This window comes from Peromyscus eremicus, chromosome 10 (genome assembly GCF_949786415.1).
Source record: "Peromyscus eremicus chromosome 10, PerEre_H2_v1, whole genome shotgun sequence".
Taxonomy (NCBI): Eukaryota; Metazoa; Chordata; class Mammalia; order Rodentia; family Cricetidae; genus Peromyscus; species Peromyscus eremicus.
In genome coordinates, this window is record NC_081426.1 from 77,920,259 (window position 1) to 77,934,549 (window position 14,291).

The following is a 14,291-nucleotide window of genomic DNA, read 5'->3' on the forward strand; positions in this document are numbered from 1 at the left end:
GATGCCAAATACAAAAACCAGGAAGCAGATATAAACACTTGAAATGACTCCTGATTATCAGTGACCTTAAACGAATAATTTATCTTTGGTATGGTAGAGATTTTAAAACATTTTTTAGAATAGTGAAAATGAGCCTTGCGCTGGACAGTGATATCACATGCCTTCACTCCCAGTACTAGGGAAGCAGAGACAGGCAGATTTCTGAGTTCAAGGCCAGCCTGGTCTACAAAGCGAGGTCCAGGACAGTCAGAAACCCTGTCTTGAAAAATCAAAACCAGGAGGGAGAGAGAGAGAGAGAGAGAGAGAGAGAGAGAGAGAGAGAGAGAGAGAGAGAGAGAGAGAGGAAGAGGAAGAAGAAAAGAAAGAGAGACAGATATGGAGAAAGAGAAAATGAACTTTGTCAAAAAATATACATTGATATAGAGCCTGAAATAAAGGCAACACTTCTGTGTCAGATATTTTTTTCTCAATCCAATCACATGGCAGCCAGAGTCTCTGTGTGTTCAACATCATAGTCAATCATGGTGACCCATGCTTTTAAGTTCTGTTCAGTAACTTTTTCCCATATCAATGTGTATGATATGTTAATTATGTATCATATAACTCCTCAAATTTAGGTCAATAGTCCAGAGGTTCATAGCATAATCTCTGAATTATAAATTAACTACTATAATAAAGTTTATAGAAGTACAATAGCCCAGATATATGGACTGTATTTTACCCTTTCCACTTGACTCAGTGTTTGCCAACTCCTTATCTACTTTCTTAGGTTATTGTTTCCTTATTTTCAGCATATCACATAAGTTGTATTATAGGATGGGTGGTATTTTGCATTTAGATTCAATATTTCTGAAGTGTTTTAGCACTCTCCATGTTATAGTAACCATGAAAATTAGTTCTGAGTAGTCATCAAATCCCATTTTGAGATATGATAAGACTTGTTTATTCATTCCTGAATTGATCGGTTTTTTAATTGTTCCCCTACATTTTGTCGCTATGAATGTTGATGTTATTTTAATGAAAATAATTGTGTTCATACAATATTTTTTGATCATAGTTTCTACTCCTTCGTCTCCTACAGATCCTCTCACTTCTCCAGTCTTCCAATTCCAGGCCTTTTTTCCTTCTTAAAATACAAACAGGCAAACAAACAAATGAATAGACAAACAAACAAACCAACTAGAATTTAAAAAACAAAGAAAAGGCACAGGAAACATACTCAGTGCACATAAAAATATAAAAACAGAAACTATATATACAAGCAAAGACCAGTAAGATAAAAGCAATGTCAAAACAAAATATATTAGACCAAAAATTAAAAAAAAAACTATCACAGAGTTTGTTTTGTGGTGGCCATCTAGTCCTGAGTGTGGTGATATTTTATTTGTATGTTAATAAATAAAATTTGCCTGGAGATCAGAGAATATAGATAGCCAGCCTTAAATAGAAGTCAGGTGGTGGTAGCACATGCCCTTAATCCGATCACATGGCAGCCAGAGTCTCTGTGTGTTCAAGGACATAGTCAGTCATGGTGACCCATGCTTTTAATTCCAGTACCAACCATAGAGTCCTGGAGGTCTTTTTAGACAGGCAGTGACTAGGAAGTGAGGTGGCTGGGTAAGAGCCAATGAGAAGACAGAACAGCAAGGCAATTGAGGTGCAGGTTAGACAGGAAGAGGTTCGGTTCTCTTTTGGGAAGCTACGGCGGAGTGGTGAGTAAGGTTAGCAGGTGGCTATCACTTTTTCTCTGATCTCTACAGCTTTCATCCATATTTTTGGCTCTGGGTTTCTTATTTAATAAGACTGTTTATAAATTTGTCTACAATTGGCACCCATGTGGCAAGAATTCATCAAAAAATTGTTGGTGGCCTTACAGGCCAGGAGTTACAGTCCCCAGGCCTGGCTGGAGCTAAAATTGATCTAGAGTACAAGCAGCCAGAGCTGCATTCGACTGTAGCTACAACTGGTCCATCCGGCTATCTGGACCTGTAGCTACTTGCAGCCAGATCTCCTACTCACAGGGCCGGAGCTTAAAGGGGTTGTCGCTGTAAGCGGCTAGACTGTTTGTGGGTTTTCAGAACTCTGGCTCAGGCCATAAATGGCTCAGGCTGGAGCACATTACTGGACTTTAGCTTTTAGCTTTTTTTTCCCTTCTTCTCTTGGTAGGTAGGTGGGTGCTCTCTCTCTCTCTCTGTCTCTCTCTCTCTCTCTCTCTCTCTCTTTCTCTTTCTCTGAATTCCCATCTCAGACTGCAACCATCCTAGGTAGCTGCTTTGAAATTTCCTCAGACTTCTACTATTCTACACACACTTGGTAAGTTAATTAAGATATCAGATATCTTAAAGGGAGAAACTAGTTAAAAGATAAAAAGTTTTCCCACATTAAAAAATAATGGGAAATACCTTTACAATAAAAGGAATTTTTTTTGATAAAACATTGGACAGTCTGAAAATGGAACAATTATTTGAGAGGATAATTAATGTTGATGGGATGTATGTAACATCAATTATACATATTTGCTTAATTATCCTTATTTTACTATTAAAAAAGTTGGTCAATTAAAGTGCCAAGATAAAAGCTTTAGAAAAACCTATTAAAATGAATAATAGAGAATTTCAGACCCAGACAGACGAGTTTAAATGTGAAATTATTTCAGGATTGAATCATATGGTTACAGAGATACAGCCTGTTTTCAAACAATCAAACTTCATTTATCTGGTAGCCATACAGGAACTACCTGCTCAAGGGCATGTACAAGCTAATTGGACTCCAGTGGAAATGTTAGATTTAAGGAGATTTAAGGAAGCTATAGTATCCTATGGCATGCATTCTCCATTTGTAAAGCAAATGTTGAACTCGTGGTCAACTTATACTAGGATTATTCCTCAAGACTGGAAGGAATTATTAACAGCTGTCTTGGAACCCAGGGCACAATTACAGTGGTGTATTTGGTTTAAGGATGAGGCTAAGACAATAGAAAATCAATATAGAGCTAGAGGTGTGGAAATTTTCCAGGATCAGCTTCTTGGAGAATGCCAATACACTGAGATACAAAGACAATGTTTATATGATAACCAAACCTTAATTCTTTTTTTTTTTTTTTTTTATGGGTCACTGAGGCTTTTATTTTGCATGTAGAACTGTTGGGGCAGGGATCTTACCTGCGGTCACCCTAAAGATTACACTGGGCTTCAGACACTTAGCTTGGAAGTGAGGTGACAGAAACAATGATTCAGACCAATCACATGATTACAAAGCTGAAGTTTCCAGCAGGCTCAAGGTGGTCAGGTGTGGCTGTCTAAGGACGCCTAAGGAAGCAGTGGCATGGGAGGGACAAGCGCTGGGCCAGCTTTGAGCCACCTCGTTGACATCAGGGACAGGGTCGAAGCAGTCAGTGGCTCCAGGGATCTCCACACACACTTTACTTGGCCAAGGGGTTCCTGAAGCACCTGCCGGCAAACTTGGCCTTGCAGCCCAGCTCTTCCTCGATTTTAAGGATCTGATTGTACTTGGCCAGGCACTCAGATTGGCATGGGGCACCAGTCTTGATCTGCCCAGTGTAGAGTCCCACCACCAGGTCAGCGATGAAAGTATCCTCAGTCTCCCCAGAGCGATGGGACACCATGACGCCCCAACCATTGGACTGGGCCAGCTTACACGCCTTCAGAGACTCGCTCACAGAGCCAATCTGGTTCACTTTGAGCAGGAGGCAGTTGCAGGACTTCTCACTCACAGCCTTGGCAATCCTCTTAGGGTTGGTTACTGTGAGATCATCCCCAACCACCTGGATGCCTGCACTGGCTGTGAACTTCTTCCAGGCCTTCCAGTCATCCTGGTCGAAAGGGTCTTTGATGGACACCACTGGATAGTCCTGGATGAAGGACTTATACAGGTCAGCCAGCTGGTCGGGCGTGATGTACCTGCTGGCATCATCAGGAGATTTGAAGTCCAAGTCATACTTGCCAGACCGGAAGAACTCAGAGGCAGCCATGTCAATGCCAATGACAACCTGGTCGGTGTAGCCGACCTTCCCAATTGTGTTCTTCAGCAGCTCCAGGGCTTCTTTGTTCTCCAGGATGTTAGGCGCGAACCTGCCCTCATCACCCACATTGGTGGCATCCTTCCCGTATTTCTCCTTGATGACATTTTTCAGGTTGTGATAAACCTCTGCTCCAATGTACATGGCTTCCCGGAAACTGGATGCCCCCACGGGGAGGATCATGAACTCCTGCATGGCCAGCTTGTTGCCAGCATGAGAACCGCCGTTGATCAAATTGAAAGCTGGAACCCGCAAGATGACTTCAGGGTTGCCAGCCAAGTCAGCGATGTGACGGTAAAGGGGTACTCCCTTTTCTGCGGCACCAGCTTTGCAGACAGCCAGGGACACAACCAGGATGGCGTTTGCACCAAATTTGGATTTATGTTCAGTGCCATCCATTTCAATCATCAGTTTGCCGATCTTCTCTTGTTCCACAACACTCAGTTTCTTGCTAACCAGAGCAGGTGCGATAGTTTTATTGATGTGCTCAACAGCCTTTGAGACACCCTTCCCCATGTAGCGAGTCTTATCATTGTCACGGAGTTCTAGGGCCTCATAGATGCCTGTGGAGGCACCACTGGGCACGGCAGCTCGGAAGAGACCTTTTGAGGTGCAGAGGTCAACCTCAACAGTGGGGTTCCCACAGGAGTCAAAGATCTCTCGGGCATGGATCTTGAGGATAGACATGGTTTGTTTCTTGCAGCTGGGTTGCTGTGCAGGAAATGAACAGATGTTTCTGCAAACACCCTGGAGAGCATTTAGGAGAGACATGTGGGCAACCCTGTTCCCCAGCTGCTCTCCCAAACCTTAATTCTATGCCACATGGCAGCCATGAATGCATGGGACAGAATTGAGGAAGCAGGAAAAAAATTGAATCATTCACAAAAGTTATACAGGGCCAGACAGAATCCTTCACAGATTTCATACAGAGGCTGTCTTAAGCAGTAAACAGAATGATACAGTGTTTTATTTATTGACCAATCAGAGCAATTTGACATACAGACAATCCCAAAGCACTTCCCTTTTTCTTTTTCTTTTCTTTTTTTTTTAAAAGAAGAAGGTTTTAACTTTTACACATCTCCAAAGCCAGCTTTGTATATTTGGGAACTTGGGCGTAGCTTCTCTTACTACTTCCTGCTGGAGGGGGGCGCTATATCTTATGGGGACACAAAGAAAATTTTAGAATTATGGAGTAGTCCATGAGGGTGTATCATCTGAGCCAGCTGCCTTGAAACCATTCTGGATGTTGGATCATCTGAGCCTTGGTGTCATCAGAGACCTTTCAGGGGGTCTTGGCTGGTCAAACCTGATGTGTCTTAATCTGGAACAAATCCATAGCCTCTGGCTTTCTGTGGAAACAAAAGCAGAGCCTCCTTTCCAAAGCAACATATCCTTACATCCAAATTTTGAAGTCAAGGTTTCTTTAAAATATACATTTTTGCATAACTCAACTGCTTTTGCAATCAAATGTTTTTCTTCAGTTACGAATATCAAAGAGAACCTAATCCAGATTCTGTGTGTGGTAGCCATCTTTACGTGGCTTATTTTTTATATTAGCTTGAGCCTATTGCCTTAAACTGCAGCCTTCTAAGCCTGAAATGGCACTGGCGCTGTGGCTGCTTGCTCCGCCCACTTCAGCTTCCCAACATGGCAGTGGTACGTTTTCCGCCAGCTCTGGGAGCCATTAATTCTCAGAAATAGTGGGTCTAGGCTTCTATCAAAGCAGCGTGTAGCCCAAAAATCTCTTTTTTTGTTTTGTACTAGCAAAGGCTAAATCCATGATGCAGCTTAATGTGCCACTTGCAGAGGCTCAGCTTAATGTGCCACTTGCAGAGGCCTCATTCTGGCCATACTGCAGTTCGAGCACACAGCCAGGAACCCGCCATAGTAGCTCAAACACACAGGCTGCTGCTAGCTTGAAAGAGACAACTAGGAACTGTTTTTAGCTCTGTTTTAGGATCTTTTTGCTCAGATTTTAGGTGCAAACTCTTGCCAACATGTTGGGTGCCATTTGTAGCTTGTAGCTTGAGTTTTCCTGCCAGGACAAATCTCTCTCACCCGCCAGTCCCACAGCCGCTCAGACCCAACCAAGTAAACACAGAGACTTATATTGCTTACAAACTGTATGGCCATGGCAGGCTTCTTGCTAACTGTTCTTATATCTTAAATGAATCCATTTCTATAAATCTATACCTTGCCACGTGGCTCGTGGCTTACCGGCATCTTCACATGCTGCTTTTCATGGTGGCAGCTAGCAGTGTCTCTTTCTGCCTTCTTGTTCTTTCTTTTCTCCTCTCTTTTAGTCCCATGTATACTTCCTGCCTAGCCACTGGCCAATCAGTGTTTTATTTATTGACCAATCAGAGCAATTTGACATACAGACTATCCCACAGCAAGATTCAGAAGCTAGACAGATAATAATTGACTCTTTGGCTTTTGAGAACTCAAATGTAGCATGCAAAAGAATAATCAGGTCATTAGAGGAAAGATCTGCACCCTTGGAAGATTGGATCAGGGACACAATTAATGTTGAGTCTCATGACCGTGATGATATGTGGGTAGGAGAAGCAATTTCAAAAGGTTTGAGGAAAAATGTCAGATGCTTTGGGTGTGGAAAACAAGGTCATTTGAAAAGGGAGTGTAAACAGGGTGTTCCTAGAAAGACTGTTTATTCAAGGACTAATGGCAACAGAATGCCCCTCCTTCTGGATTATGCAGAAGGTGTGGTAAGGATAAACATTGGACCAATGAATGTAGGTCAACAAGGGACAGACAAGGTAATCCTTTGCCTCTGTCCTTGGGAAATTCCCAGGGGGGCCTCAGGCAGGCCCCCACAGCAAATTCAGTTCAGACCTTTCCTGCCATCATAGAAGAAACCCCTACTCAGAGCAATTAAATAACCAAATGCCTAGTGGAATGAACCAGGTTGCTCGGAGTGATAGTACAGCTGAGGCAGAGAGAATAGAAAATTTAGGAGAAACCATAAAGCAAATTTTTTGGCAAACTTCTATGAATGAACAAAGACCTAAATTAAAAATATGAATAAATGATGTTTTCTTGGACAGTTTAGTAGACATAGGTGTAGATGTGACAATAATTGCACCAGAATTTTGGTGTCCAAATTGGCCTCTTAAGGAGGTAAATGTTTAGCTGTTAGAGATTGGAACATTATCTTAAGTGAAAGAGAGTGCAAGATGGCTTGAATGTATAGGTCCAGAAGGACAGAGAGGAAAATTAAAGCCATATGTGCTTAATATAGCTATGAACTTATGGAGCTGTGATCTATTACAACAATGGAATACTCAGATTATTTTCCTCCAACCTCAGAAACCAAACCTTAAACTAACATATGTTTCTCAAAGAAATATTAGAATGTATTATTCTAACGAGTAGTCACAAGCCATTCAGATTGTACAAGAACAAGGCATAACAACTGCTGATCTTCCCCCAAAAAAAAAAAAAACCACCAACAGCTCTACATTTAAAATGGTTAACAGACAAGCCTGTATGGGTTCAGCAATGGCCTTTAACAACAGAGAAACTGCAAGCTTTAGAAGAGATGGTACAGCAGCATTTAAATGCTCATCATATTGAAGAATCAACCAGCCCTTGGAATTTTCCTGTATTTATTATTTAAAAAAATCTGGTAAATGGAGAATGGTAACAGACCTAAGAAAAATTAACGAAATAATTCAGCCAATGGGCTCTCTACAATCTGGAATTCCTTTGCCTACTCTGTTACCTAAAGGATGGCCTCTTATAGTTATTGATTTAAAAGACTGTTTCTTTTCAATACCCTTACAAGAAAAAGACAGAGAAAGATTTGCCTTCATGGTACCTACTTATAGTAATTCTCAACCGGTTAAGAGATATCAATGGAGGGTTCTCTCACAGGAAAGGTTGAATAGCCCAAACCTGTGCCAATATTTTGTACAACAGCCATTGGAAGCAACATATAAAAAATTTCCTAAATAATATATATATGTATATATATTTACATGTATATATATATATATATATATATGACATTTTACTAGCTGACTCAAAAGCAGATACATTAGAAAGAACGTTTGAGGAATTAAAGAAAATTTTGCCTTGCTGGGGATTATAAGTTGCTCCTGAAAAGATGCAAAGAGGAGATTCCATGAATTATTTAGGATATAACATAGGTCTACAAAAAATTAGACCCCAAAAGGTGCAAATTAGGAGAGATTGATTACGGACTCTTAATGACTTTCAAATATTAATTGGAGACATTTCCCATGCACAAACTATTGCTGGGGTAAAAAATGATGAACTGAGTAATTTGTTCAAAACCTTAGAAGGTGACAAGGACTTAAATAGTCCAAGAGAATTATTACCTGAAGCTGAGAAGAATTGGCCTTGATGGAAAAGTAAGTACAGGAGGACATGTAGATTGTGTGGATTCAAAGCGCAATTGCACTTTGGTTATTTTACCCTCTAGGTATTCTGCTACAGGAATTTTAATGCAGAGAGAAGATATTATATTGGAATGGATATTTCTACCAAATAAACAGAGTAAAATAAAAACTTATGTGGAAAAGATCTCCAATTTGATTTTAAAAGGAAAATTGAGACTTCATCAATTAGCAGGAATAGACCCAGAAGAAATTGTCATGCCTTTAACTAAGGAGGACATTGAAAAATTATGGGCAGAAAGTGAACCTTGGCAAAGAGCTTGAAGTAACTTTTTTGGAGAGAATAACAGCAAATATCCCCCAAGTGATAGAATTGAACATATAAAGAGAGCTGATTGAATTTTTCCTCCAATTGTATGGGAAACACCCATATCTGGAGCTCATACATTTTATACAGATGCAAACTTACAAGGAAAGGCAGGTTACAAATCAGAAAATCTAAGTAAAGTGGTTCAAAGTCCTTATAATTCAGTTCAAAAATCGGAATTGTATGCTATTCTGTTGGTATTAATGAATTTTTCAGAACCTCTTAGCACAGTTACTGACTCTCAGTATGTGAAAGAGTGGTACTACATATTGAGACTGCAGAATTTATTCCTGATGAGTCAGAATTAACTTCATTATTTATTCAGTTACAAGATATAATCAGGAAAAGGAAGCATCCCTTATATATAACTCACATCTGATCCCATACAGGTCTTCCAGGTCCTCTAGCACAAGGTAAATGATGAGATTGATAAATTATTGATAGGAAATGTGCTGGAGGCCTCAGAATTTCATAAAAATATCATGTCAATAGTAAAGGTTTAAAAAAGAGTTCTTTTTTTTTTTTTTAAATAACCTGGCAACAAGCAAAGAAATTGTAAGGAAATGTCCTACTTGTTCTTTTTACAATCAGACTCCAATATCAGCAGGATGTAACCCAAAGGGTAATCAGAGGAATGAAATCTGGCAGATGGATGTGTTTCACTTTGTAGAATTTGGAAAATTAAAATATGTATACCATATCATTGATACTTATTCAGGATTTCAATGGGCAACGGCTTTGAGTTCTACAAAAGCTGATTCTGTAATCACTCATTTGCTAGAAGCTATGGCCATCATGGATATACCTTGCACAAATTAAAACTGACAATGCTCTAGCATATGTCTTGGGTAAAATGAAACAGTTTTTTGCTTATTACAGTATAAAGCATATTACAGGTTTACCACATAATCCTACAGGCCAAGCAGTTGTAGAAAGATCAAATAGAACTCTAAAGGGTATGCTAAATAAACAGAAAGGGGTAACAAAAACCCCCAGAAATAAATTACATAATGCTCTATTAACTTTGAATTGTTTCAACATTGATGAGAAAGGAAGAACAGCTGCAGAGAGACACTGGATAATAGAAAAAACTTCAGAATTAAATCAGCCTGTATACTTTAAGGATGTGCTGACCTCAGAATGGAAACAAGGATATGTGTTATGTTGGGAATGAGGTTTTGCTTTTGTTTCTACAGGAGACTGTAGTGGGTAGCCATACTAGTAAACAAATTTAATAAAATAGCAGCCTTAAATAATTTGCACTGTAATTTGCACTGTTATGGATTCTTATATGTTGATACAAATGTAAACTATTTTTATATTCCTGTTTAAGATAATTTGTATATTGATACAAATACAGAACTATACTTGGTATAATGTACATATATTTCTACTCTTATTTGAAATATTTGTATATTGATACAAATATAAATTTATATCTGTCATACTTTATGTATGTTCTACTTCTGTTTAGGATATTCGATATATTGATATATATTTAAGATTATTGTCATATTGCATATCCCACTACATACTCCTACCTCTGTTATAAATATTGATATATATTTAAGATTATTGTCATATTGTATATCACACTATACACTCCTACCTCTGTTATAACATCTTGTGTATTGTCACAATTTTGAAGTCATCGTTCTTTACCATACACTTGCTTATAGACTGTCTACCTTGTTTACGTGAAGCCTTAGTCCTTAGGTTATTTCGGTAGATAAGACTTGTAGATTTATAGTCACCTATGCTTGTCATCTCTATAGTTACGTTAGTCAGGTTATACAGATTTACAGATACATAGGTCAGATGGACAGGTAATCTTCAAACACTTCATAGACCTAGAGAATATGGCATTTAAATAACTTAGAATTCTGTTGATGTGAGACACAATTGCTCCTGGCTGCACCAATTTGATCCCGAGAGAATGTTGGGCTTCTAGACATTTCCATTTGGAAGTTTGTCTTCTTGGCACAAAATGGCCTACTGGGCAAAGAACTGCCTTTGCCTCGACAGCTGACAGTACAAATGCAATGCTATCCTTTCTGGACAAGCGGGACACAAGGAAAGTGACCACTGTACTCTGCCAAGACAGGGTAAGATGGTCTTTCAGAATTCCTGCTTCTGAAAATGGTCTGTCAGATACTTTAGGCCTGTAGCCAATTTGAATGCACCAACAATGCTGAGAAACATTAGGTGACTGTCCAGGCTGCCAGCTGTCTCGGTCTACTCGCAAGATTCCCGAAAGTTGCTTGCATCCATCTACCATTTCTCAGGTACCATTATATTCCTTCTCAGGTCTTTGATGGAATTGAAGACTAGCAGTTATAGTTACAACTTAGTAGATAGAACATATTAAGTATTAGATTCAGGTTCTTTAGGATAGGACACCTTTTGGAATGATCTTTGTAACATGCCATTTACCTATGCTCTATACTTCTCTGGATTTTAATATGTATTTCTTGCTTGATATTGTTTGCATTGGTTGTAGTTCCATCTTATCTAGGTCATTATCCCTCATTATTCCTGGACAATATTTGATAACCATTCCTTTGTATATAGTCTTGTATTAGGTTAGAACTTTCTTATTTAGACAAAAAGGGGGAGATGTAGTGGGTAGCCATTCCAGCTTTGTTCTGGAAGTTCCAACCCCCATTGAGACTTCGGCAACTGTCACGCCTACAAGGCGGGGCCAAGGGAGGCACCTGGGGACCCGAGATCTGGATCGGCGAACACTCTCTTGGTTCCAGGACCCTGGATGGTTGAGGTGGACAAAGCAGAGCTCCAGAGAACACCGCTGGACTGTGATACACCTTCCCCAGACCCCGCGACCTACCTATCCCTTAATTTGTAAGTTACGCCATTAAATAAATCTCCTTTTAACTACGTGGAGTGGCCTAAATAAGTTCACCAATAGGAGACAATAAGCTACAGATACCATCAATATTGATAAAGTTTTGATATGAACAAGAGAGACCTCTTAATTAGAAGATGTGATAGTTCATCAACCAGCATGACCATCCAATTTAAACTAACTTATACCATTAACACATGCATTTTCATTTAATCAGATATAACTTGCCAAAGGGGAACCTCCTCAAAGTTAGTCTTGGGGAAAGGTTTTTGTTTTTGTCTTTTAGGAGAATGAAGGCTAAGGAATTTGAAGAACACTGGACAAATGAGATATCTAAAGAAAAAGAACAATCATCTAGAAATAATGTCCCAAGAAAAAGAATAAATTGGCCTATTGGTATATCATCTATAAAATTTTATAAGTCTTCCTAAGTGTTTGTTTTTGCTCTTTTCTGCAGACACTTAACACAAATGGTCTTTTTGTAGTCCCAGTTTAATTAAAAATTAAAGCTGGTTTTTGAGTTGGAGAATGTCTCTCTCTTTCTTTAAACCCAAGCATGTTGTTAAAAGGAAAATGCAAAATCTCTGTATCATGCCAGAAGAAAGAGCCATCTTCTGATATGGGACAGAAGAAAAAAAAATTAAGGGACTATTCTATTGCCACTAATCTCAATTCTTTAGTTCTATTTTGATTCTTTAAACTTTTCTTAAGGTATGAATTTTATACCAATATTTATAAGATTTATATATATATATATATATATATATATATATATATATTAAACTTTTGTTATGATATTAATGGTCATATAGAGTACTATTTAATTCTAGAAAAGAGGCTTCATTTAGTTGCCTATACATGTTTTTGTGTTTTTAAGTTTCTATCAGTTTTCTACAGGGAATCATGACCAGGCCTGACACTGAATTTGAAGTCTCCAGAAAGATGACCGGGCCACACAACAATGATTCCATGTGGACAATAATAATACTACTAAGCTGACAAACATCACCCAAAGATCAGCATTGGACTACAAACTGCTCAGAACAATTTTCAGATGGCTAGCTGAGATGACCCAGTCTCATAGACTATTGGAGCAAGGACTTGAGATAAGCCCTGAACTTTGGCTATATGCAGAAATTAGACAACAAATGATATAGCTACCTTTCCTAGAACTTGACAATTAACCCCAAATTTTTCTTTTCAGACTCCCCCGAAGATGCCTTCACCCACAACCAGCAGGAAGCAATTTTAAGAACATGACATCCACATTCCCAAAAAAGTGAGGTGGGGTGGGTGGTTTTTGGTCTTTCTATGGGTTTTGAGTTTTGGATAGTTGTCATTGTTCAGGAGGGTTGGTTACAAGTAGTTGTTGTTAATGGTTAGGAAAAGGGCTAAAGGTTTTTTACTGAAATGATAGAATAGATGGTAGATTATTGAATCTACTCTGAAAAGTAAAGAGAAGATATAGATATAAGTAAAAAGATAGATTATTGAATCTATGTTTAAAAGACAATTACTAATTTTAAATACTTTATATTGGATTGGATTTTTATATATTGTATACAAATTATATATATTGAGATTGATATTGTTAGAAAATGCTGTATGTATTTTTTCTAGTCTTGTTCAGGTTACTGTACTTAGTTCATTTAACAGTGTAATGCAATTTACTAATCCTTCAATGTTATTATTACCAACTATTAGTATGTAAATAAATGGAAGTTAATAGTTAGACATTGCAATTGAACTTGTAGTCATATTAGGTATTTTTTCAAAGCTAAACAGAGATATATTTTAGATAGAAAGGTCGTCTTCAAACCTTTCGGGGATCTACAGAATACGGCATTTGAAATGTTTTAATAACTTAGATTTTTTTTTTTATGACTATGTGACATGTTGGCTCCTGGCAGCACCAATCTACTTCAGAGAAGATATGGGCATTGAAGGAACTGCATATGCAGTTAACTTTCATTGGGGCAAAAGTTAGCCACTGGACAACAAAGTGCCCTGGAATTTCAGCTCCAGCACAATGTGTGCCTACATGCTGCCATGCTCCCCCTCATGTCGATAATGGACTGAACCTCTCAAACTATAAGCAAGCCTCTCCAATTAAATGTTTTCTTTATAAGAGTTGCTATGGTCATGGTGTCTCTTCACGGTAATAAAAACCCAAACTAAGACACCCTCTTCTACCCAACCTCTTCCTCATTTAATCCTTCTGCTTCAGTCTTTCCACTGTCTCTCCATAACTGTATGTTGTATTTCCCCTTCCTTGGGGATCCTCTCCTCCCCGCTAGTCTCTCACTCTATACTTGATCTCTATGTTTTCACACGATGTAGCATGTCTATTGGAGGCTTAAATGCTAACATCCTTACAATATTTTTTGTTTTTATTTGTGTTTTGATTTTGGATTACCTCACTCAATATGATTTTTTCTAGCTTCATCTATTTACCTATGAATTTCATAATTTTATTTTTCAGTTTTAAAGGCCAAATAATATTCCATTGTGTCAATGCACCACACTTTCAGTATCCATTCATCTGTTGTTGGACATCTAGGCTCTTTCCAGTTTCTGGCTGTTATGAATAGAGTAGCAACATCATGGACGAGCCAGTGTTTCCTTAGTAGGATGTAGAATTCT

At 38.6% G+C, this 14,291-nt stretch overlaps 1 protein-coding gene across 1 annotated transcript; it reads right to left on the reverse strand.

The window, feature by feature from the left end:
• Positions 1–3,096: 3,096 nt before the first annotated feature.
• LOC131920723 (alpha-enolase-like) lies at positions 3,097–4,775 on the reverse strand. The gene has a single exon (XM_059275150.1). It carries the CDS (start codon positions 4,724–4,726, stop codon positions 3,422–3,424), a length of 1,305 nt encoding a protein of 434 aa, XP_059131133.1. The 5' UTR covers positions 4,727–4,775; the 3' UTR covers positions 3,097–3,421.
• Between the last annotated feature and the right edge of the window lie 9,516 nt (positions 4,776–14,291).